The 26,933-nt window shown below is 39.3% G+C and overlaps 3 protein-coding genes across 10 annotated transcripts in view; 2 read left to right on the plus strand and 1 right to left on the minus strand.

Moving 5' to 3' along the window:
* The window catches only part of foxo1a (forkhead box O1 a), a 93,774-nt gene extending 72,882 nt beyond the window's left edge, over positions 1–20,892 (plus strand). For 2 of the 8 annotated variants that reach the window (XM_087283324.1, XM_087283326.1), the window contains exons 2-4: positions 10,168–10,359; positions 13,613–14,823; positions 17,198–20,892. In XM_087283324.1, the coding sequence (XP_087139450.1) occupies positions 10,168–10,359; positions 13,613–14,823; positions 17,198–17,201 (1,407 nt within the window). In that variant the 3' untranslated portion in view covers positions 17,202–20,892. Of the gene's footprint in view, positions 1–7,991; positions 8,543–9,150; positions 10,360–13,612; positions 14,828–17,197 lie in introns of those variants that run through there. The other 6 variants (XM_087283325.1, XM_087283330.1, XM_087283327.1 and 3 more) reach the window with 6 other exon arrangements.
* Positions 1–26,933, plus strand: part of rcbtb2 (regulator of chromosome condensation (RCC1) and BTB (POZ) domain containing protein 2) — an 824,162-nt gene that overhangs the window by 232,892 nt on the left and 564,337 nt on the right. The gene's annotated exons all lie outside the window — the stretch shown is intronic.
* stoml3a (stomatin (EPB72)-like 3a) overlaps positions 1–26,933 on the minus strand; it is a 149,659-nt gene that overhangs the window by 111,250 nt on the left and 11,476 nt on the right. The gene's annotated exons all lie outside the window — the stretch shown is intronic.

A 26,933-nucleotide genomic window follows, 5' to 3' on the forward strand; every position in this document is an offset into this window, starting at 1 on the left:
CGCGAATCATTTCAGACTGGTTTCTTGAACATGACAATGAGTTCACTGCACTTAAATGGCCTCCACAGTCACCCGTTCTCAATCCAATAGAGCACCTTTGGGTTTGTGGTGGAACGGGAAATTTACATCATGGATCTCACGTCAATCTGCAGCAACTGCATGATGCTATCATGTCAATATGGACCCAACCCGGTACTAGTAAGGTGTACCTAATAAAGTGGCCGGTGAGTGTCCATTGTGCAGCCCTAATTGAAAGTACACTGTTATATCATTGAAAAGTGTAAAAATACACACTTTTACTGCAAAATAATGATACGACCGATTCATATAGATGACACACTGTGTTCTTACTCGATCATAACATTCCCAAAACTGCTCCGTTTTTATAGAGTGGGGTGTCATTGTGTGTACTGATGTGGTGTCTGTGGAATGGCAGTATTGTTGCGAACCCACGATTATAGGCTCTTCACACAACAAGACTGATGGTTGGGGTTTTAGCATCCACAGACAGGAATGTGTATTGGGACACTGCAGCTCCAGAAGAGATGGCGCATTAGCGAGCTAGCCGTGATTACGCATGAACTTTGAACACAGTGATTAGCTGGAATGTCCGTGTTCCTGTGTTCTGCCGCCGCTAATACATCAACTATTGTCAAAACAGGCTAAAAATGTGTCAATGGGGAAGGAAGCCCCGGACCCGCACACAGGATGACCCGCGCTTTGATTTCTCTTTTAGGCCGTTTGTGTTCTCATAGTTGTGCTTTAGGAACAGATTCAGCTGCGGTTTTGGAGGAACTCTGGCTGCTATTTAGAGGACAGACTGGAGGAATCAAGACTCTCACAGCTCTGGTTTGTCATCGGTTTTAGGTAACGTCAGAGAGGGAGCTGTTTCGATAGTTCACCGCTAGTGCACGGGTAACACTCAACAGGAGCTTTAGTCACATTTTTGGCCAAATTACAGATGTACCGCTCTGCTAGATGAATTATTAGCCACTCTGTATATTTCTGTTTAGTGGAAAACCAATTTTATTTTAACACATTTCTGAACACAATAGTTTTAATAAATCATTTCATAACACTGATTTATTTTATCTTTGTCATGATGACAGTCAATAATATTTGACTAGATATTCTTTAAAGGGTCACGAAATACCAAAACATATGTTTTGAGCTGTTGACAGTCGTATATGTGTCCCACACTGCTAAAAACACTATTAGGACACCTATATTTCACTAAAAAGTGTAAATTGGTTGTTTTTGCGTTATTTCAAGCAAATTCGTGCTTCCTGTTTTAAACTAATTTTTGAAGCTGCGTCACAGTCATGACATAATAGCGTGTATTCGAGCGTGCAGACTGGACGTCTGTGCCAGAGTGAGTCTTATTACGTCTTACAGTGTGATACATTAATGCATGAGTAAGGCTTGGTTCAAACCAATCAGTGCGCTCTATTGTGCAACTTCATTAATATTCATTAGTGTCACCGTGTTTACACGACAGAGACGCCACGTTGTGTTGGCAAAACAAGCGTGAAGTGTTGCTTTTATAGTTTGCTGCCATTAAGTTTCGTTTTCATTTTCTCTCTGTGAGAGCTCTTCTGGATCACGTGTGGATTAACAGTGTACGCGACGCTCGACAACAATAACTTACGTGTCTAAGGAGGATTATTGTTTACCTGAGAGCTGTTCTCATCTGCAAACGCTGAGATCCGGATTCGCTTGTAGTATTCTCTTCTTAAAGACGCGGCTCTAGTTGCTGGTGATTGTCCTGTCTCTACAGATTTGGTAAGTGAGCGACCAGTGCTCTTTGTTTATTCAGTTTGTTCGTATCGAATTAAGTTAACTATTGCACTGAGTGCAAACAGAGCACCGCATTTTGTGACCGGAACAACACACGCGGCTTTCTGACACTACCTGCCGTGTGCATCTAAGTTTCCGGAAAATGCGGAGTTTTTTTTTCTCTCATTCGCCGTGCGGTATCAAACATTGCATGAAAAATACACGCTTAGAGCAGTTCCTCGAATCAAATATCGCGTTTGTCGTGAGGGACATGAATGAATTCCCCTAATGAAAGAGTCAAACTGCAGTTAAAGTCCAACATTTAATAATTTTGGCAAATAATTCGACTACAGATGTCCATGTAGGTTAAACACCATCACTTTCTCCTGTGTGTGTGTATTTTGACTGAAACTCGCGCGTGCCCAAATAGACACTCCCACACCCTCCCACTTTAGTTCCTCCGACACTCCCCCCTAAACAGAGCTGGACACGCCCACTTTTCTGACTTTTTCCAAAGTAGAGGTGTGAAAACACCCTGCTGAAACAAGGGGGTTTCATGGCCCTTTAAGATACTAGTATTCAGTTTAAAGTGACATTTAAAGGCTTAACTAAGTTAATTAGGTTTATTGTATATAGATGGTTTGTTCTGTAGAAATATTGCTTTATTACATAATATTAATATTTTATAAAACAAGAATGCTTAAGGGGGCTAATAGTATTGACCTTAAAATGGTTTTTAAAAATAAAAAAATACTTTTACTTTAGCTTTTATTCTAGCCGAAATAAAACAAATAAGACTTTTTCCAGAGGAAAAAAATATTACAGGAAATACTGTGAAAAATTCCTTGCTCTGTTTAACATAACTTATAAAATACATGAAAAAGAAGACTAAAAATTCACAGGAGGGTTGATAATATTGACTAATATTGTATGTCTAAAAACTATTATATCTCAGTCTTTTTGAGGGTACATTGGCGGGTTTAAGTTGCTGGTTGGTACTCGTTTATTACTCAATTATTGAATTAAAACCTTCATATTTTGCGAACAAATGTTGCCAATTGGAAAGAAGAATTTGCAAAAAGTCAGTTGTAAGCAGTTTCAAATAAGAATATTTAGCAAAACTGCAGAGGAAACAGTTGATTCATTCATTCATTCATTCATATTCTTGTCGGCTTACTCCCTTTATTAATCCGGGGTCGCCACAGCAGAATGAACCGCCAACTTATCCAGCACGTTTTTACGCAGCGGATGCCCTTCCAGTCACAAACAATCTCTGGGAAACATCCACACACACATTCACACACACACACTCATACACTACGGACAATTTAGCCTACCCAATTCACCTGCACCGCATGTCTTCGGACTGTGGGGGAAAGTGTGCTCACTCAATTGGCTAGTAAGACACGCACAGACGGCAGTCCTGCATTTGCTCTGGGTGGGGGAAGCTGAATAATAATATATTTCATATCGCAGCCTCTTGCGCTTTAGCTAATCGCAACGTTTCAATTTTGCAATTGCGATTCGATTTCGATTAATCGCACTACCCCAACATGCACTATAGGTGTCCTGGTCCACCAGGTTGGGGGTTGAGCGTTGGGCTAACAAACCACCTCATAAAAATTAGATTACAAACATGGTGCGGCTACATATCAACTTCGATATAAACGGCCCTCGGTGTAAGTAGGTAAGTAAGTAAATTAAATTGTATGGTCATTATAACTACATATAAAAGTTAGATAATTCTAAGGGCCCTGGACGATTGGGGGCCCCAGAGTTATTATTATGGGGCCCAATCAAAAATCACCCCAGCCCCCTTTCTTCAATTTTGTCTGCGACAAAAAGACAAAGACACAACATTATGATTTTAACTCATCATAACCTTCATTTTTAGTGGAACTAATAGAATAATTGACTTTATTAATGATTTAAAATATTTTCAAATGCAACTACTTTGGGGAGAGTCGTCAAAATTGTTTGTTTATTTGTTATAAAAGGCATTATCTCATAGTGGACCACAGATTAGTGCAGACGAGGCCTCAGAATTGTCATGTTGTGTCCTGGTATTCCCCAGACTCCCGGGGCTCCCGTTCTCCCAAACCTCTCCATGTATCCGCCAGCGGATCCTCTTTTAATGTGCTTGTGGTTAGATTTGTCACGCTATACAGGATTTGCCGACTGGCCAAGAGACGTTTCACACGACATGCAGTGTTGTGTTTTAAAGAAGTGACGTTGTATTTTTCTGTTCTGCCATGTGTGGAGAGGATTTCAAAATGCAAGCCAGATGGACAGTGTTATGCTTAGTGGAGCGACGTTACTTCAGTTTCGGGCTCTTCTGCTTTTGATTCATGACCTGCGTAGCTCTGAAGTGTTTGCTTCTTTCGAGGGCTGCGCAATATTATTGGAATAATTGACATTGCGGTATTTTAGATTTTCTTTGATATACAGTTGATGTAAAATTATTGAATCCTGAACTATTACCTGAACCCCCCCCACCTCTCCGGTCCTGAAGGGCCGGTGTCCTGCATAGTTTAGCTCCAACTTCCTCCAACACACCAGCATGGAAGTCTAGTATACCTAGAGAGAGCTTGATTAGCTAGTTCAGGTGTGTTTAATTGGGGTTGGTACTAAACTATGCAGGACACTGGCCCTCCAGGACCAATTTTAGGCTGAACTAGGTTAATTAGGCAAGTTATAGTAATTAGGCAAGTCATTGTATAACAGTGGTTTGTTCTGTAGACAATTAAAAACAAATATTGCCTGAGTGGCCTAATAATATTGACCTTAAAATGTTTATTAAAAAATTAAAACTGCTTTTTATTCTAGTCGAAATAAAACAAATAAGACTTTCTCCAGAAGAACAAATATTATCGGAAATACTATGAAAAATTCCTTGCTCTGTTAAACATCGTTTGGGAAATATATGGAAAAAAGATTGATAGGAGGGCGAACATTTTAGACTTCAACTGTATATTGCAATAGGATAGCAATTTCACCACATGACTTCAATAGTTCTACATGGAAAGAAGCCTGTGTTATTTAGAGGTTGTTATTTGGGAATAACATACCTTGGAACATGGGCACCGCTAAGAGGGGTGGTAAGTTAGGACGATTCTAACGACCCACACCGTTTTGAGGCCCCCTGAGCTACATTAGGGGGTACAATCACCACCAACATACGCCCAAGCCTTACACCCCCCAACCCTCTCTTCACTTTTGTCTGCAATAACATCGTGTTTAACATGTTTTCGCCATTTATACTTTATAGTTTATCCAACTTTTGTAAAGCATCTGCTGCACGATGCTGTGTCAGAATTCTTGCTTGTAAAATACAGGCATAATTTAGAATGCTTAAGCCAATTTGATTGAATGTGATCATGCATGGGAGTCACTCACCGGATGCACCGCACTGCGCGCGTTGCCTTCTATACCTTTCAAAACAACAAGAACAAACGACTAACATCGACAATGTTGTCCGTATCCCTCAAAGTTGTTTAGAATTAAATGTTTAGATATACGCGTACGTTTGTGCGCCTTTGATGTACCCCTTAACGCTCTTATGTCCTTGTCGTAGCACCAGTGGCACCGAAATTCATATGCTGATTCGGCTCGGTGCATATCGTTTATAGGTAGGGTTTTGGTACCCAACTCTAATCATCATTCTATCATCGCTCAAATTAACTATAGTTATGACTTAACTTTGCACTTTCTGCAATGTGATTATTGCGGATGCGCACATTCCGATGACGATGCTGGAACGATATAGTGTGCAAACCCTCCTATCTCTGCCAATGCTGACACTTATTAATATAATTTTGATGATTCCCTGTGTTTATGGACCATGTGGAGCATACAGCCGCAGAAAAGGACATGATTTGTCCCTGATTGGCTGCATTCACCCAGTTTCTCATGGGTGCTCATGGGTCTTTTTTTCCATTTACACCAATCTTTACCAAATATTTGGTTGGTTTGCTCTGAATGTGTGGTAACCCATCCAATAAAAGTACAATGAGCAGTTTTAAAGTTACTCCATATGACTTGTGAGAAGGTCAGACATGTGATAGTTTTAAAAACAGACAGTATTGATTATGATGTTGATGTTCACGGTTCTTTTCAGTGATATTTTGGTCACACTTGATTTTGATGATCCGTTGTTGAATTTAAGTTACATTGCACCTACGTGCCAACTAATTCTCATTAGATTATAAGTAGACTGCTAGGTTGGGGTTAGGTTTATGGTGAGTGTAAGTTTACATGTACTTGCAAAGTTTCTAATAGTGAGTTAAATGTCTGTTGAAGTAGTAGTATCAATAGATAATAAGCAGACAGTCTACTAATAATCAAACGTGCCATTAAAATAAAATGTTACCGATATTTTTATTAGTTTATGGTTCAAATATTTGTCCCCAAATCCAAAGAGAAGTGAATTTTCTGCCATAAAAACTCTATGCACATGCTGGCTGATAGGTCACCTAATCTAAATGGTGCAGGACATTGGTTGCTATCACCTCGGCAGCCAATGAGCTTGCTCCTCATCAGTTTAAATGCTCCTTATGCTGTTTAGCTGCGGCACATTTTTGAAGACCCTCCTCCACCCCAGCTCCACCTGTGTTTAGATCAGTTACATATATATTATGTCTGCAGCAGCAGCATTTTATAATTTCCGATGACATGTCTGTGTATATACTGGCAGTAGCAGGTCTCAGTACTTGCTCTGCCATAATAATCAAAGCAGCAGCAGCAGCGTAGCAGATATACTCTAGCAAGACCAAATGCATATTCATTGCATACTAAATCCTGTTCATGACAGAAATGTACTACCCAGAACTAACCTTGACCCATCTATTAATAGGTTCATGATTCGTCCCCCGAGTCATGTGACACAATAATGAGTGTCGAGTCCAGTTTTGTCTATTTTTTCCAATATCGTTCCACCCATAATTTCATATCAGCCACAATCAAACACAAATCAAATAATGCTAAAATGCTCAACTTGCTAAACTATATAATGCTAAACTAATGGGATGATGTTCAAATGGGAACTTATAAAATTATTATTAATGCTCTATTTAATGATCTATTTAATTCTGTATCTGTCATACTCAAGGATGGCCCCATTGACCATTTCTGAAAACTTAGTCACTATAGGCTTTATAGGCCCCTCAAAAAAGAACTCGTGTGTCTCTGCATGTGCTCCACGAAGCCTTTTAGTTCACAAACAACCGCAAAGACCATCTTAAGCTGCCATCACATCCTGTAACTATCCATTAACAACTCTAAATTAGACACAGGAGGCATTAGGCCAGCATTTTAAAAATCCCCCATTTTCCACCTCTCTAGGGAAAATGGTCCTAATGATTGAGATCGTCATGGCAACGTAGGTAATGCGTCTATGCCAGACTCAATGTTTACCTGTGTCCGCCAGACATTATGGGATGTGGACTCGTTGGAGTAATATAAAGTACAGACTTTTAGGAGAGTAAATTCGCCCTAATGCTACAGCTATTTATTGGCAGAGAGCAGGAAAACAGACATAGAAATGGCTGGTCATTAAGACAGGATGCTATTTAAGTTATTTATAGGTTGTTGTTTTTTTTATAATTTTTTGTTATCCTAAAATGGACCATAAAGAAACCAATGGTATTCTTTAAACTTATATTTCACAGCTTTTTTAAACAATCATCTTTCTTTCACTTTTTAAATAAACAGACCAAAGCATAGTTGCATCCCAAATGGCACGCTACGCACTTCACACTCAACTAAGTAGTGTAAGAGTTTAGCGTCATCATAAATGAAACACTAATGTTTGTTTACAAAACAGAAATTCAAACATTTCCCAGATGTCAATTAACAATTGACAAATTAGTGAAATAAATAACCAAACTACCAAATAATACTTAAGTACAACCATATTCACCACCAGGAGGCACCGTAATCATTCACGGACCAATCTCAGAGATAAATAGCTCTGCCCCTTCTGCTACAAGCAAAAGCTGCGAACGTTGAGTGCCTAAAGTGTTCAACATTCCACATTTCTTGTTATCGGGTTAATAAGTGCATCACTTAGGGTTTTAAAGTGCGCTTATTCCTTTTCGAGTAAAACAAATATTTCAGTGTTAATGAACTACTATTTTAACGTTGAAATTGCATAGAATGGTGTAATTTGGAACGTACCTTCTATTCTTCTGGTGTTACCATGGAAACATCCTTAAAAGAGATTGGTGTCATTCCAATTGTTGCGCAGACGCAGTAGCTAGAGCTAACTTCAAATGAATATCTCAGTGTGAAGGAACTACTTATACTATTTTATCTACGAAATGGTGTAGAATAGTTTGATTTCGATACCACCTTCTATTCCTCCGGTGTTAGCATGGAAACAGCCTTAAAGCAGATTCGTGTTGTGCCAATCGTTGCGCAGGTGCAGTAGCTAGAGCAAACTTTAAATGAATATCTCAGTGTGAATGAACTTCTTATACTATTTTAACTTCAAAAGGGCGTAGAATAGTGTGATTTGGAACGCACCTTCTTTTCTTCTGGTGTTACCATGGAAACATCCTGAAAAGAGATTGGTGCCGTATCAATCGTTGCGCATACGCAGTAGCTAGAGCTAACCTTAAATGAATATCTCAGTGTGAATGAACTACTTACACTATTTTTACTACGAAATGGTGTAGAATAGTTTGATTAAGATAGCACCTTCTATTCTTCCGGTGTTATCATGGAAACAGCCTTAAAGGAGATTCGTGTTGTGCCAATCGTTGCGCAGGTGCAGTAGCTAGAGCAAATCTTAAATAAATATCTCAGTGTGAATAAACTACTTATTCTATTTTAACTTCAAAATGGTGTAGAATAGTTTGTTTTCGATAACACCTTCTATTCTTTCGGAAGTACCATGGAAACTGCCTTAAAGGTGATTAGTGTCAATCCAATCGTTGTGCAGACGCAGTGGCTAGAGCAAACTTTAAATGAGTATTTCAGTGTGAATGAACTACTTACACTATTATAACTACGAAATGGCATACAATAGTGTGATTAGGAACGCACCTTCTATTCTTCCAGTGTTACTATGAAAACAGCCTTAAAAGAGATTAGTGTCGCTCCAGTCATTGCACAGGTGCAGTGGCTAGAGCAAACTTTAAATGAATATCTCAGTTTAAATGAACTACTTGTACTACTTTACCTTTAAAATGGCGTAGAATTGTTTGATTTTGATAGCACCTTCTATTCTTCCAGAAGTACCATGGAAACCGCCTTAAGGAGATTAGTGTCATTCCAATTGTTGCGCAGGTGCAGTAGCTAGAGCAAACTTTTAATGAATATCTCAGTGTGAATTAACTACTTACACTATTTTAACTACGAAATGGCCCAGAATAGTGTGATTTTGAACGCACCCTCTATTCTTTTGGGGTTACCAAGGAAACAGCCTTAAAGGAGATTGGTGTCATGCCAATCGTTGTGCAGGCGCAGTAGCTACAGCAAACTTTAAATGAATATCTCAGCGTGAATAAACTACTTACACTATTTTAACTAAGGAATGGCGTAGAATAGCGGATTTGGAACGCACCTTCTATTCTTCTGGTGTTACTATAAAAGCAGCCTTAAAGGAAATTGGTGTCGTGTCAATGGTTGCGTAGGTGCAGTAGCTAGATCAAACCTTTAATGAATATCTCAGTGTGAATGAACTACTTATACTATTTTAACTACGAAATGGGGTAGAATAGTGCACAATTATGCGATTTGGGACGCACCTTGTGTCTTTCCTTGAGAGCCGAGCCATTTAAACAAACAGAGCCATGTTTTGAAAGCTGCACAGTGTTTTTACTAAATCAGCTTTCGAATGGCTTCCTCATAGTTGCGTCTGCACAGACAGGGTACATACCATCTTTAATAGCTTCAAATAAATTATTCACTTTCATAGGACCTCTATTGGACACTACTTAAAATTATTTACTAGTTAAAGGATAGCATTTGCCAAAACAGATGCATCATCAGGCTTGGAGGTCTGAACCTGAGGATCGCACTTCAAACAGGAACATCCATCATCCTCACTAAAAATAGAGCTCTGGTTTTATGATTCACAGCAATAACATCGGAGGGATTCTCCCATGGCGCTGAATGAGAGCAAATTTGTAAATATTTGCTAGGATGTGTTTATGAATATGGTTGATATTCTCATTTGAATGACAGACAGCGATGCATGTAGGTGAAGGAAAGTGTGAGTGGATGAAAGCGGAGGTGAAGAGAAAAGAGAGTTTAATCGAAAACAGCTGCTCGTAGGATTTGCACTCTGCTGATTTACCGTCAGAGGGGAATTTACGGGAACGAGGCAAACTACGAACATAACACTCATTATTTTTTTTTCTCTCCTCTCTCTCTCATTCTTTACTACAGAACTCAATCAGACACAACCTGTCCCTACATAGTAGGTTCATCCGAGTGCAGAATGAGGGGACTGGTAAGAGCTCTTGGTGGATGCTCAACCCTGAGGGTGGGAAAAGTGGAAAGTCTCCTCGACGCCGGGCGGCCTCCATGGACAACAACAGCAAGTTTGCCAAGAGCAGAGGACGAGCGGCAAAGAAAAAGGTACAAGCTGCTTACCAAACCTTTCAGCAGTCACTTTGGCTGCATTTACACTGCATGCTTTAAGTGACTTTGTTCCCATTTTTTTCTCCCATCGGGCACAGATCAGGTATGGCCCATGTACTGTACGTCTAAGCAGGAAAAAAAAAAATTACATGGACTCCGATTTACTCATTCAGGCCACATTCAGATATGTGCTATTGTGTCTGAGACCTAGTATAGTAGTATATCATTAAAAAAACAATAGAAAAGACGGTTCTGCATGAGTCCCAAACATTTAATCTTATAAACAAGGACGAAAAGCTTTTTTATTGTCACGTAGCACAAGTTAATGCATTTAAGCATGTTAACGAGAGAGAGAGTGAGCGAAACATCTGCCGTGTAAACAATATAAACTAATTGCATGCATCATGTGCATAAATCACAGCAAATACACATTACATTAAAATGCCTCCTGGTTTAAAAAGCCTAGATTAAAAGAAGAGAACTTTTAGAAATCCTTAAAGGGCAGCCTAATGGTAAGAGTTGGACTTGTGATCCAGAGGTTGCAGGTTCGAGTCCCGGTATCAGCAGGAATTGTTGGTATATCCACCTCAGTACCACGACTGAGGTAATTCCCTTGAGCAAGGCACTGAACCCCAAAATAGAGGTCTGCATTCCTGCGGCTGTCCCGCGGGCGCCGCGGGATCCGACTAGATTTCTGCGGCGCGGGTATAAATTTTCGAATAAATTGCGGGAGCGGTCGGTAACGGGTTTAATTTGGGACGGGAGCGTGCTGTCTAGCAATATCACTCCCGACTCCCGAGTGAGCACACGTGTATGTGTGTAAATGAAATAGCGCAATGCTGTGTTTAGCTTGTTTGGTGCTGTGTGTGTGTGTGTGTGTGTGTGTGTGTGTGTGTGTGTGTGTGTGTGTGTGTGTGTGTGTGTGTGTGTGTGTGTGTGTGTGTGTGTGTTTGTGTGTGTGTGTGTGTGTGTGTGTGTGTGTGTGTGTGTGTGTATATATGTATGTATGTATGTGTGCGCACGCGCGAATGAGAGGTGTGTGTGTGTGTGTGTGTGTGTGTGTGCGTGTGTGTGTGTGCGTGTGTGTGTGTGTGTGTGTGAGCGCGCGCGAATGAGAGAGAGAGCTTTGTATGTGTGTAAATGAAATAGCGCGATGCTGTGTGTGTGTGTGTGTGTGTGTGCGCGCGAATGAGAGAGAGAGCTATGTATGTGTGTAAATGAAATAGCGTGATGCTGTGTGTGTGTGTGTGTGTGTGTGTGTATGTATGTATGTATGTATGTATGTATGTATGTATGTATGTGTGTGCACGCGCAAATGAGAGATGTGTGTGTGTGTGTGCGCGCGTGTGCGCGCGAATGAGAAAGAGAGAGAGAGCTTTGCCTGTGTGTGTGCTTGGTGCTTATGTGTGTGTGTTAGTGCGCGCGCGAATGAGAGAGAGAGAGCTTTGTCTGTGTGTGTGTGCTTGGTGCTGTGTGAGTGTGTGTTTATACAGACAGCTTTTTATAGCCTGTCTGGACTCTGTATAGCTGGGTGGTTTTCAGTTTTGTTCTCCCCCTGCTCTTTAGCGGGATCAGGCGCGGCGGCTAGAAAACGGAGCGGGTCAGGCAGCAGGACAACAAGTGCTTAATACAAGCGGGAGCGGTCGGGTTCGGGCTAAAACCTGGCGGGTGCGGGGGGGATTAAAAATTTAGTCCCGCGCAGATCTCTACCCCAAAACTGTTCCCGGGTGTGTGTTCACATGCGTGAGTCACTTTGGATAAAATTGTCTTGTAAATCTAAATGTCATAAACTATATCAAGTCTGCTTGTCAAAATATATACTTAGCAGCAGTGTTGAAAAGGAGAAATAACCAAATACATCCTAGAAATAATCCTGCAGACAGACTCAATACAGGAACGGGGAAAAGAGAGCTCTTTTATTATCACTGCTTTCAGTCAGTGCCCTCTCTTTTTTCCAGGTCATTGCATCTTATTGTGAGCATTGTAAATGCAGACTTCAAAAACAAGTCACTTTTAAAAGATGATCTAACTAGGTCATTAAAAAAAATCAGATGCAGTCCTTAATCAGACTTGAGCATTTGTATCAAAAGCAGTGGTCTCAAACTCGATTTCTGGAGGGCCACAGATCTGAGTAGTTTAGCTCCAACCACCTTCAACTCACACCTGCTTAATAGTCTCTAGTAATCTTGAACACCTTGATTATTTGAATCAGCTGTGTTTGATTAGGGTTGAAGCAAAACTGCGTAGAGCTGCTTCCCTCCAAGTTTGAGACCTATGCTTTACAGCAGTGGTCCCCAACCTTTTTCTAACTGCGGACCGGTCAACGCTTTACAATTTTACTGCGGACTGGGGGGGTTGAAATAATAATAATATACATGAATCCACTGTACTCATATGGAACTTTATTAGCACATCGCTCCAACAATATAACATATTATAACATCAAAAACTGTCCGTAACGCTAAATTAATGGGAGCCCTGAGCTTGTTTCTGCAACGAGATGGTCCCATCTGGGGGTAATGGCATACAAAATCCCCTTTTGGGGGTAATGGCATACAAAATTACCGGCAATTTTCTGGAAAGGTGTGTATGTGTCAACAGGGCCTTTTTAAAAATACCGGTAAATTCGTTCAGGCTATTTTCCGAAAAGAGAAATTGTCACATTACCGTTAATTTGCCAGAATGCTGCGCTGTGTAAACGCAGAAGGAAGATTGCTGGAAAGAGTGCGTGCACGTCTAGAACGTGCTGACGTGAGACGTCTGCTTTAGCCAATCAGAACAGTCAGACGCATTCACGTCCGCGCGGTTTCTGAGAATAAAAGCCTTTGAATATTTTTCCAGACACGTTTAGGTGCTAGAAATTAGGCAGATGACGTTTATATGTTCATCTTAATGCCAACCGTGTAAATAATTATCGATAAGATGCTTATGATAAGTCGTTGTTTGTTTACCTTCAAGCTTTGCGTGTTCCCGTGAAACAGCCCGTGAGCGCCTGCACACACACATATCATGCAAGTCCAATATGCCTCTGTTCACGTGCCGTCCCCACAAATCCAGTTTGGCTTTAAATGCAGCTACTTCATCTGCCAACTTAAAGATAATTAATTCTTGTGCGGCCCGGTACTGATTGATCCACGGACCGTTACCGGTCCGCGGCCCGGGGGTTGGGGACCACTGCTCTACAGTGTAAATGCAGCCTTTGACAACTAACCCACAACTGATTGTTTTTATTTTTTTACTCTCTTAATAGCTGGCTCTTCAGGGTGGCCCCGAGGGTGGCGCGGACAGCCCTGGATCCCAGTACGGCAAGTGGCCTGGAAGTCCGAACTCCCACAGCAATGATGACTTTGAAGCCTGGACGGCTTTCCGACCCCGCACCAGCTCCAATGCCAGCACATTAAGCGGTCGTCTCTCACCGTTTATTGATGACGAACTTGGAGACTCTGATGTTCACATGGTCTACCCAGGCCCTGGGTCAGGGACCAAAATGACCTCCACCCTGCCCAGCCTGTCTGAAATGGCTGGATCTCTAGGCCACAGTGGCTCTGAGAATGTGATGGAGAATCTTCTGGATAACCTCAACTTGCTTTCACCTAAGAACCCATCCACGGGAGGTCCTGGGTCAGGATCCAACCAGTCCTCCCCCTCCTCGCTCATGCAGGCCAGTCCAGGTTACTCCCCCTACAGTTCCCCAGGTCTATCGGCAGTAAGCCAGCAGACCCAACAGGACTTTCGCAAGTGTCTCTACGGCCAGGCAGGAATGGGAAGCATGTCCCCTATGCCCATGCAACCTCTGCCAGAAAGCAAGCCAAGTTTTGGTCCTGGTGGAGGAACTATGGGTCAGTTTAACTGCACAGCAGGACTCCTAAAAGAGTTACTCACATCTGATGGGGAGCCTGGAGACCTCATGCCTTCAGTGGACACTGTTGTGTCCCAATCTGCTGGAGGGAGTGGATGTATGTTGCCTCCATACAGCAGTGGGCGAAACGAACTCATGGGCGGTGGACCTACCCACAGTCACACTCTTTCTCACCCACACAACATGCACGGACAAGCCCCGCCCACATCTGTGGCACTGAACGGGCGATCTCTGCACCCTCTGACTGCCATTGGTCACAGCAGTGTGGGCGGACGCCTGGGAAGTGGTAAATCTCCAATGCAGATGCAGTATGGAGGCTCAGGTCATCTCGGGGGTGGACTTCCTCCATACTGCAGCATGAGCAGTAACGGATACGGCCGCGGCCCAGGGATGATGGCCCACCAGCAGCTGCAACACCTGGAGAAGCTACCGAGCGATCTGGACGGGATGCCAATCGAGCGATTCGAATGTGACGTGGAGTCGATCTTGCATGACACGCTCATGGACGGAGAATCGCTGGACTTCAACTTCGATCCCATGAACTCCCAACAGGGGTTCGTGCCTCACAGTGTAAAGACCACCACTCACAGCTGGGTGTCTGGGTAGGACCACCATTCTTCTTTTTTTCTTGGAAATCAATTCACAACCTAAAAATAAGCCGGTATCAGATTTTCATGTTGCGATTAATTTCTTTTATCGCTACAGAATTGAAGTCAAAAGTGTTATCCTTCCTTTGATTTTTATTTTTTATTTGATTCTTCAAATATTTCCCAAATGATGTTTAACAGAGCAAGGATTTCCTATAATATATATTTTTTTTCTTCTGGAGAAAGTCTTATTTGTTTTTTGTTTTTTTTTTTGTTTTTGTTTTTTTGATAAAATAAAAGCAATTTTTATTAAAAAAAATAATAAAAAAACTTTTTAAGGACAATATTATTAGCCTACTTAAGCAATATTTGTTTCGATTGTCTACAAAACAAATCATCATTATACAATGATTTGTCTAATTACCCTAACTCACCTATTTAACCTAATTAACCCAGTTTAGCCTTCAAATTGCACTTTAAGCTGAATATTGTTATCTTGAAAATGATCTTGTAAAATATTATGAACTGTCATCATGGCAAAGATAAAATAAATCATTTATTAGAAATTCAACCCAGGCTCATTCGATTACGAACCCCTATATACATTTCTGGAGAGAGCCCAAATTTGTCCCAGGAGGTACATTTTTTTGCAGTTTTTGTTTTTGCGAATCTGCCAGAGGCCGCTGTGTATGCATTTCTAGATATGCAATTTCTCTCACGTGTGCCATTCGTGCCTGCTCTTCTCGCATAAACCCACCAGAGGCCGCTGTCGACCGACATACTCACTGACTGACCAACTGACCGATTCAACCCCCGCCCTCCCCCTTCCCTAAACCCAACCAATAGCATTTTTAAAAAGCACAGATTGACCCGCCCACCCCCGTCCCTAAACCCAACCGCAGTATTTTAAAAAGTGGTCAAATAAAAAGAAAAGCCCTCCAATAGAGGTGTGAACCTATACTGGTCTCACGGTTCAGTTACGATTGTCATGCCTTTGATTCGGTTCAATTCGATATTTCGGTGCATCACGGTGCATTGACGATGCTTTCCATATACAGTGTTATATTTTAGAGGAGAGGCTATAACAAGCTGTCTGTAAACACACAGAGACAATGCACCACACTGTCTCTCATTCACACACAAACATAGACAGCACCAAAGAAACAAACACACACACACACACACACACACACACACACGCACACACACACACTTAAGCCCTCGCAACAGGGAGAGCTCGCGAAGAGCGGAGCAGAAAAACGAAAAAAAAAAAAAAGAATCACTTTTCCGACGGTCCCTTACTGAGAGCTCCTCTCAGCGCGAGCTCTCCCGGCTAAACACATATTGCGAGGGCTTAAACGGAGCAGTGCTCGTAATGTGGAGCGAAAAAAAAAAAAAAACAGCTGTGAAACATAACCAGCTTTGTCTTTTTGTAGGAGACACACTTTAGATCTTTTTAGGGTCAGAGGTTTTTGAGTTATTGCTGTCTGTAACTGAATGTGTGTCAAGAATATCGGAAAAAAAAACAACTGAACCGCGCTCATTTCTGTCGCCCCCCTGGATATACAGCGCCCTTAGAATTTGCCTATGGTGCCTATGCCACGGGCCGGCCCTGCGTTGGCTGAGTGTTGAAAATACTCTCGCTCACCTCCCTCGCGACAGAGCGCATAGGAGATAAATGACGTCAGTACATAATAACCGGTTATGATTATTACTGAACCGATACCGAATTGTCTGCGTCTGCATCGCTGTGCACCGAAGAAACAATTAATTTTGACACCCCTACCCTCCAATATTTAACACATTTTCAGATCTTACCACGTTCTCACCCTGTTATTTACTGGTTTATGTTATTTTTTGGCTTTTGTTTTGTCTTACCTTCTTTCTGGAACCATTCTTTGATGGCGGTCAAGTCCGCCATCATATGTGTCGAGCTACCAGACAAACTGGCAACAGCAGTAAAGCCGGTCACACAGAGGTGAGCAGCCAGCTGGTAAGCACGAAAAGGAACGGCATCATACCGCCCCGTAGCGTTCGTTTTAAAGACGAAATGCAGCCATACGTACCTCTGGCTACATAATTCGTGATCTCCAGAAATGTACATAGAGCTACGTTGTCAGAATGAGCCTGTGTCGTAGAAATTAGTTCTGAAAAAACTGAGCAGCACGGTGGAAGAAAAATGAATGAATGGTTATTCAAACTATTATGTTTAGAAATGTGTTGAAGAAGAGTCTTCTCTCTGTTAAACAGAAATTGGGGAAAAAAGGATATACGGGGAGCCAATAATTCTGACTTCACCTGTATATTTCAACATATAGAAGAAGACTTGAATATCTGAGAGTGCTCTCTTCAATCAATCTAATGTTTTTTTTGCTTGTTTATTTTACAGGTAAAAACCCTCATCACTGAGCAGCACCCAAACCCCCCGTCATCCCTCGCCAGGGAACTAAGCCCCTGTAAATTTGTTCACTTTTCTTCAGCAGAGGCGGCTGAGATTCCACCTCACACTGCCAAGCACACTGGCTCAATGTGGAGCTAAATTGCAAGGACGTCAGACATTGGGACTCGCGTTCAAACCAAGTGCCAAACCAGGTGCCTGTGCTCCAAAGCCAAATTGACAAGCTTTATTTTGCTGCCTTCAGTGGTCAAATCAGGGCAAAAAAAAACCTGAGGCCCTTACATCTGCTGCAACACACATTCATCAACATCCACACCAACTTCTCTAATGATTTTTACAGCCACATTTTCCATTAAGGGCAAACTGTGATAAGGTGTAAACGCCTAATAGCTAATAAACGGTAATAGCTCTCTTTCGTTGTCGTGTTGTCAGTTCAAAAACCCTACCCTGCCATTTTTGTCTAAGGGTAATGCATTCATGCTGCGCTTCATGATTGGCCTTATTGGGAAGAAGAACTGGAAGAGCGGGAATCGCTGTAAATAGATTTATTTAGAAACAGTCCTGCAGAATCATGATATTAGGGAAATCGATGCCGACTAGTTGAACTACGTCGCATACAGCACATCATAACACTTTCATTTCTGTCTCGTCGGCATATTTGAGCGAGCAGAAGTACTACATTTCTAAACCGTATGTTACTATAAATCGGTGTACAGAGAGTTTACACGATGATATCAACAATCAGGGCAACAGATTTAATGTTGTTTTGTAAATCGGAGAGAAACTGGATTCGACGTTTTTACATTTTTGGCGGACGTACATGGGAAAAGAGTTGTTTCTCGTCTGAATTGTATACATCTTTCCACGTTTCTTGTAAATACATGAAATATATATTTCAGAAACATATAAAAGTAGAATATTTTAGTGTTTTTTTTTTCTTTTGTTATATCACAGTTATTCTTATTGCTGTTTATTAGCGGCTTCAGTTTGATCGTTTGTTTGTTATTTATAGGAATAGTTCACCCGATAATGAAAAAAGAAAAACAATTTGCTTGTGTCATTCCAAACTCATTTATTTATTCTGTGAACAAAAAAAAAACGATGACTTTTTGAATAATAACACAGCTATTCTTTTTTTAATATATAACGAGGCTACCATTGCTATTCAAACAATTGTCAGTAAAAAGTTCTGACAATATTTTTTACAAAATGAATGCTTTTATGTGTCATGGAGCAAAGAAACTCAGTTTGGAGCGACATTAGGGTGAATAAATGATTTCAGAATTTCTCATTTTCTTGTCTAAGCTGTGTATAGCACATTTTGTAAATTTTTAGGGTCCTTAAAAGACAAATCCAGCATTTTGTACAACTCAAAAGTTTTGTAACCTATGTACAATGTTAGTTTAAAAAAAAAAAAAGTCAAATTTTTCCAAAAACTGTTGGATTTGCTCTTAAAATCCATGTGAATCGGCAGTTGCTGAGGCTTTTATTTCAGTATGTTGATGTACTTTCAACTGAAACTGAATATTAAGTAGGGGGGCGGGGCTTTCTTTTGCACATCATGCTTTAATAGAGAATTAACATAAGAGGGGCGTGGTTAAGGTTATTAATATATTGTTGCTATGGAAGCTCTTAGGTTGACGTCAGCAGAAGGATCGTCACTAGCTCATACTTGGATTGAACTTTTTTTTCTTCAGTGGATTAACTTACACTGATTAACTATTCACTTTAAGAATAACAATGTGAACTAACAATTTTGATTTCACATGGACTTTAAGAATTTTTTTACAACCATCAAAACGTTTTATAAGTGATTAAAGTAGTTTAGAGATTCAGCGCTTGGAGAATCTTACGCCTTCACCACCACATTGAATCTGTTGCTGTAAAAAAGCTCCGGTTGTCTACTTTTAACAAAGTGTAGAGACTATTCTTGACTTCACATTATTTATTTGGCTAAAGGAGAAGTGATTGTATCAAGTCATGGTGTATTGTATTGTACACCTCTCTCAGATTGCAGGCACTGTGATGTATATGTTTGTGGTGGTCTGTGCTGCCTCAACCTTCATGTTCATTTCTCATTACCAGAAAAACATCGACAGTTTGGACTTTTTGCACTACCAGGTCTTTATAATGGTCAAAATGAGCAAATGAAAGGGTGAAAACAAGAATTGACTTCTTGATTAGTGTTTCAAAGCAAATGTTGAAAACTTTTTAATGCTTTGCATAAATTAACATATGTTAAGTTCTCATTATTGGCCTTTTTTAATTAAAATATCGAGTGCTTGATGTTGTTAGATGTGTTTATTGAGGACGCTAACACAGTTTTCTAACCTGACGGGATGTGATAACAATCCGCAACTAACTCGCATTTTGGTTTCTATTGCTGTGGCTTCATGCTGTTTAGCCACGCCTATTACGAAATCCTATCGGTCTAAAATTCCACTCTGCATACTTTAGATGAAATATGATTGGCTGTGCCATAATTTTCACTTCCAGTGTAAACAGACAAATTTCTCGTGCAACTAAAGCCATCTAGAGTGCTGTTGTTTGAAAACCCCATTCATTTTCTCTACAGGGAAGCAATAGTTGATACATAAAGCCCTGTTCTGTGTCAATGTTAGAGTGTATGGGTGTTTCCCAGGACTGGGTTGCAGCAAATAAATGTTCTACGGCGTATTTGTATTATTATTTCTGAATACCCATGGGAAAAATTCTGTAGCCATCATATTTTTTGGCTAGTTTCGGAAAATAAAAACGTAAACTATTATCGTTAACTTTAACGTTTATTTATTTTTAAATACAAAAATCACTGTGCCCACCATCATGGACACGCATTTGCTTTGTGAATTTCGCAGGTGAGCCCACCCACGCACATCTCCGAACGCTAATAACTATTGCGATTATCGCCATCGCCCGTTTGTTTGTATTAACGACAAGATGTTTGATATTTCATGTTTTGATAGAGCTGTGGAGTCCTGTTCATGTCCCGAATGTTCGCGCATAGTTCTGAAGAATATGAAGTATATTTAGAGTAGAAGATCATGTACACGCAACGCTTTTTCTCTTTTGTACACCGACACTGTTATTCTTGTGTTATTCTTTCAGTTTGTACTGGACAAAAGAAAAGTAAAAAAAAAAAAAAACTGAAAGAAATTTAGTAGACAATTTAGCCGTTTTCTCTTCAGATTGCGGAGTTTGGACCAATTTTTAATGAAAATAAATAAATAAATCAATATATAAATTAAAATACTGCACTTTTTATCTGGAGATGTAATGAGTTCTCCTTCTAGAGAGGTTGAAAATAAAATGAAGATGATCTATTTTGAAACAAACTGTTACATTTCTTAACTTATGTACAGGAATGATTTGATTCGTGATTGAAAGATGACTTGAGGTGCAATTTGTGTAGAGAAAGTAATCTATGAGAGAGAAATGCTATCTGTTAAGCTGACATATGCCAATACTGACACATGTGTATTATATATTATCTCTTGGTTTTTCGAGTTGGTTAGCAGTGAGCTGAAACCGTTTGTGAAATGTGAGCGCTCTGATGTTTTTTTTTTTGCTCTTGATGCCGATGTTGTGCTTGTATTCCTGTACAAGAAACATGCTGCCGCTGTAAAAAAAAAAAAAAAAAAAAGCCATGTGTATATAAATTATGTTATATAAAGAAGAATACAATGTGACTTTGTCTGTCTTTGTTTATTTACAAGAGGAAATCTTGGGAAGGGGGAAATCTGAAAAAATAAACTGTTCAGAAAGTACATGGTAGAAAAACCTGCAAATATGCTTCAGTAGGGCTGGGCGATTTGGCCTAAAATCAAAATCTTAATAAAATTCAATTCCTAAGAAAAACGACTCAATTACAGTAGTTTGAGAGTTTGTAATTTGTTCCTACACACCACTGGGTATGCACCTTTATGGCTTGAGGACGAGTCAAACATGGTCTGCTCTCCCTGAAATACCTCAGACTGAACTCGGTCACCCCACTTCAGGCTCTTTCTGGCTGAGATGTGATCGGCTTTGGGGGTTTCTGGAGCCAGATGGTCCTGTGGAAGGCAATCGTGTGAAAAGCAGTGGGAATCTTTGTCCTGGCTTTGATAGTAAAGGACGCCAGGAAGAAAAAAAAGTGCTTAACTGGCACTTTTCTCTCCTTGCACTTCTCTCCAGGTCTGGGTGTTGGATTTCTGTTATGGTTGAGGCTTCCAGCTGGTCCTCGTCACTAGAACCGTCTTGACTCCGTGCCCTAATCGCTCAGCTTTTGGACAGAACCCAGCCCAGAGAGTGATCTGGATCCAATTTAAGGTTCATCCAATACACAGATCCAGCAAATGAGGGTTGAAATGGCCAAACGTGGATTTTAAAGGGTCACCCAAGGACTTGGGTTGGGTTCTGAACTAGGGTTTGTCAAAGGTATTGAAGTTGGTCACAATCGGTATTAAACTTTAATAAAATGTAAATTTCCCGCTAACATTTAAAGCACAGATGAAATCAAACCTAACCATATTGATTTTGTTAGCTCATATTGCTAGTTTTGTGGTGAACAATTCATCTGTTCATGTCATTAAGAAAAAAAATAGTTTGTCCTTGTAATATTTAATTGAAATCTGAGTTCAGATAAAACTTCAGTTAAATAATCAGATTAGGTCAGTCTGAGGTATTGGGCGTGGCTAACATACCTAACCCCACCCCTCCAACAGAAACGGTGAGGAGGTGGAGTCTGCTAGCTTGTGATAACTCTCAGCAAACCCTTTTCTAGATCATTCTGAATTCAATGCCTACTTAACTACATCCAATCAGCTCCCAGTAGAAAAAACAAGCCACACCCACTGTTTTCTCATATTCTGTTTCTCTAGGAACTGCGTCACAATACCAACCCTCCGCCCCCTTCCCCGCCCCCAAACCCCTTAAAGGGCTTAAATAGCTATATTTGGTAAGAAAATAACTACAGAAATTAAATAAATTAATGCAAAATAGCACTGCAAAGTATAATTAATTCAATAATTCATCTGAATTTCATTAATTTCAATCTTTTTTACTTCAGGGCCCACTTCTTTCTCCGATCAATTTTTGAAGGATCGCCTGTATGACATTTTCTCTAAAATGTTTGTATTTGTATGAAATGTCTTATTTAAATCTTTATTTATTAACAATATATGTATATGTATATGTATATATATATATATATATATATATATATATATATATATATATATATATATATATATATATATATACACACACACACACACACACACACACACACACAAACACACACTTCTATACAGCTTAAAGTGATATTTAAAGGCTAACTAGGTTAATTAGGGTAACTAGGCATGTTAAGGTAATTAGGCAAGTTATTGTTAACGATGGTTTGTTCTGTAGACTATTGAAAAAAATAGCTTAAAGGGGCTAATAATTTTGATCTTAACATGGTTTTTAAAAAATGTAGGTCAGTTTAAAGTTATTAAAACTAGTATGTTTAGAAATGTGTTGAAACAATCTTCTCTCCGTTAAACAGAAATCAGGGAAAAAAATTAGCAGGGAGGCTAATAATAATAATTCAGGGGGCTAATAATTCTGACTTCAGCTGTATATATATATATATATATATATATATATATATATATATATATATATATATATATATATATATATATATATATATATATATATACATACACTTTTACTATTAAATATCTGCTATTCAAAATATACAGACAAATGTAAACTACAGTAAAACACCCTAAATCTTTTGAAACGCGTCGATCTGATGGCGGTTGAGTTTGCAGCTGGATATTATTGGGAGATATCTGACAGGAACAGTGAACAGCTCCGCAAGAGCACGTCTGAAGCTCATGTGCAGGTTTTTTTTACATTCTATGGCAGAAATGGCACCATTCAGCCTCGCTAGATTCTCTTGTATGGGCGCTTGTCCATTATAAAACACTCACAGGACATTAGTTTGGACAACTCTGCGGATATATTAAATAGTTTACACCAGTGGTTCTCAAACTGTGGCATGTGTACCACAAGTGGTACGCGGGCTTACTTCTAGTGTAACGTGGAGGAATTAAATATGTCATATGTACATGTTACATATATTTAAAAATCTATCAAAAATTATTTTATATATTATGACATATAGCCTATATATATGAGGTCCCGGCATTATTTCCAGGTGTTGATAAATATGCCACTACATGTTAATACTATACATTACTTTATTTTTTTGATTTTAAAAACAGTAACCTGTCATTTTTAACGTTTAAAAGCACATTTTAATTTAAATGTTGACGTTTTTAATTTGTTTTCGTTATTTTTATTTATTTTTTTTTTGAAATACAGTGTTAATACTTAAACTATTTATAACGTTTAAAGTGGCTGACAAATATAAATTCTAATTAAAACAATAAAATAGTAGGAATTAATCTGCCTCGTTTTGGAAATGTACAGAGCTGTAGCTGCTTTACTGGGCCTACTACGCTATTTCAAAACTGCTCATTATGGTAGTATTTGGGAAGACAATTTTTTTCCGAGGTGGTACTTGATGAAAAGAGTTTGAGAACTACTGGTTTACACAAAAATAGACAAAGAGAGACATTAACTTTCACTTCACGCAATTTGTAAATGAACAAACCTACATGTACTAGTTGCAGACGCGATCATGAGGCTGTTTTTAAGCCGAGTTGGAAGTAATCAATCAGAAAACAGGAGAAAGTGCATTACTTCGATCATTTAATACAGCATATTAATAATGAAATCCAAAAATTATAGTATAATTTTGAGAGTTCATTTTAAGCTATCACCTAAGCTGCCGCCAAAAAACAAAAAGTAACAGCTTTTAAATTACAGAATTTTCTCGTAAATTTTAATTTAAGTAAATTTCTGTAACTTATTGTCTGTTATTTTACGGTAAATGTCTGTAATTCAATGGTCGTTATTTAACTTTTTTTTTTTTCGGCCACCCAGCTGCTGGAAAAAAATCCTAAAATAACAACATTTTTTACAGTGTTGTCGGGACATTTTTAAAATGTCAGTACCGATTTGTACTGAAGTTGATACTTTGACAACCTTATATTCTAAGCAGCTAGCCTGATCTCACGAGGAAATGTAAGTGTTTTCAGTAAGTGAGTTCAATAACATAAAAATGTCAAATTTTTAAAAAGGAGGCGTGGCACCAAACCCCGCCCCTGAAGCCACTCGTCATTGGAGGAGGAGCGAATGCAGCAGCTGCTAAAGCTCAACGCAATATGAGAATTGGCATTTACTGCTTTTTCACACAGCGCTCTTGGAGTTTAGCTCTCCGCCTCTCCTGCGCTCAGCATTGTGTGGTCCGGCTTGGTTCACTTTAAGCGTCATGTGTTGACAGAGAGAAGTTCGGGAGGAGGGACGCGGCCCCGCTGAAGGCCTCTCGTGAGCAGCTCCTGTGGAATGCAGTGTGTGTGTGTGCGCACGCGTATGAGTGTTTGTGTGTGTGTGATTGGAGTGGACGACTGCCAACAGCATATATGGCCCTTGTTTTACAGAGGGCACAAGGCAGGACGGGTGGTGTGAGGACACACAGATGTGAAGCTGGTATACAGTCTGGAGTCTTTTAAGGTGACTTTTCTTTTTAGACAACCATTACTAGAATTTTTCTTTCTATTTCAGCAATATTTGGGAAGCCCCATGCACTCATTCAGTTTCCTTTCAGCTTAGTCCCTTATTTATCAGGGGTCACCACAGGGGAATGAACCACCAACTATTCCAGCATATGTTTTACACAGCGGATGCCCAGACAGGACTTGAACCAGCGACCTTTGTAAGTATTGAACATGTCACCATTTTCCTCAGGAAACATATTTCTAAAGGTGCCGTTGACTTTAAATCTTCCCTGGATGTTGGTAACAAGCAAAGGAATCCATAAAGGCAAAGAAAAGAAATCTTTACAAACTTAGAAAAGTTTACAAACTCAGTTATGCATAATAAAATGACGCAGGGTAAAAGTATTGACCACATGAAGAAAGGAAGATGTGGAAAGGTAGTGAAAGCCCAGACAGCAGCTGAAATCTCGCAGTAGTTCTTCACTATTTCCCCATTGTAAATGATTATTAGCCACAACATCTACACCAGGGTGGACGTTTCAGCAAGACAATGATCCAAAACACAGCCATGGAGACTCTCAATTGTTTTCAGACAAAGAAAATCAAGCTGTAGAATGGCCCAGCCAATCACCTGATCTGAATCCAATAGAGAATACAAAATAAAGATCAGATTTAATAGACGAGACCCACAGAACCATCAAGATTTTTACACTCTGTTGAAGTCTGTAAAAAACTCACTCCTGAGCAATTCATGAGACTTCATTCTCCATATGAAAGGCGTCTTTAAGCTGCCGTCACCAAAAAAGCCTTTTATATAAATAATTACATTGCAGTAGTTTGGTTCTTTCTCACTGTGTCATGTCATTGTTATAATACATACAAAACAATCATATATAAAGTTGAAGTCAGAATAATTAGCGCCCCTTTGGATTTTTTTATTTTTCAAAAATTTCCCAAATGATGTTTAAAGAAATTTTCACAGTATGTCTGACAATATTTTTTCTTCTAGACAAAGTCTTATTTGCTTTATCTTGACTAGAATAAAAGCAGTTTTTAATTTAAAACACCATTTTAAGGACAATATTATTAGCCCCTTTAAGCTATTTTTTTTCTCTTTAGTCCACAGAATAAACCATCGTTATACAATAACTTGCCTAATTACCCTAACCTGCCTAGTTACCCTAATTAACAAAGTTAAGCCTTTAAATGTCACTTTAAGCTTTTTAGAAGTGTCTTGAAAAATATCTGGTCAAATATTATTTACTGTCATCATGGCAAAGATAAAATAAATCAGTCATTAGAGAAGAGTTATTAAAACTAGTATGATTAGAAATGTGTTGAAAAAAATCTGCTCTCCGTTAAACAGAAATTGGGGAAAAATTAAACAGGGGGGCTAATAATTTCGACTTATATATATATATATATAGATGTTTTTTAATCGTGTTCAAATCCATGTAAACTGCTCCTTTAGAAATATTACTCGCAGGAACAAAAACATGATGTGTTCAGTACTTATTTCCTCCTCTGTACATATGTAACCCCGTCGTCCCTACACAACCCAACCCACTCTGAGCTGGGATCAAACGGGCGACTTTCCGCATGGAAGTCGGTTGCTCTCCCGGGGAGGCTAAAGACCGCAATCTCGAGCGTGTGTCACCAGAGCACGTTCTGAGGTCAAAGGAGTGAGGTTAACTTGCACAGCACTTCACTAGCTGGCCTCCGCTACACATATAACACTATTATTGTAAAGCCATTTTAAAGATTAACATAAACAAGTTCTTTATATATATATATATATATATATATATATATATATATATATATATATATATATATATATATATATATATATATATATATCACAGTTGAAGTCAGAATTATTAGCCCCCCAGTTGATTTTTTTCTTTCTTTTTCAAATATTTCCCAAATGATGTTTGACAGAAAATGGAAATTTTCACAGTAAGTCTGATAATATTTTTTCTTCTGGAGAAAGTCTTATTTGTTTTATTTCGGCTAGAATAAAAGCAGTTTTTAATTTTTAAAAAATATTTTAATGTCAAAATCATTAGCCTCTTTAGGCTATTTTTTCTTTTCAATAGTCTACAGAACAAACCACCGTTATACAATAACTTGCCTAATTA

The sequence above is a fragment of the Danio rerio genome, chromosome 15 (genome assembly GCF_052040795.2).
Source record: "Danio rerio strain M-AB ecotype USA chromosome 15, GRCz13ab, whole genome shotgun sequence".
Classification (NCBI taxonomy): domain Eukaryota; kingdom Metazoa; phylum Chordata; class Actinopteri; order Cypriniformes; family Danionidae; genus Danio; species Danio rerio.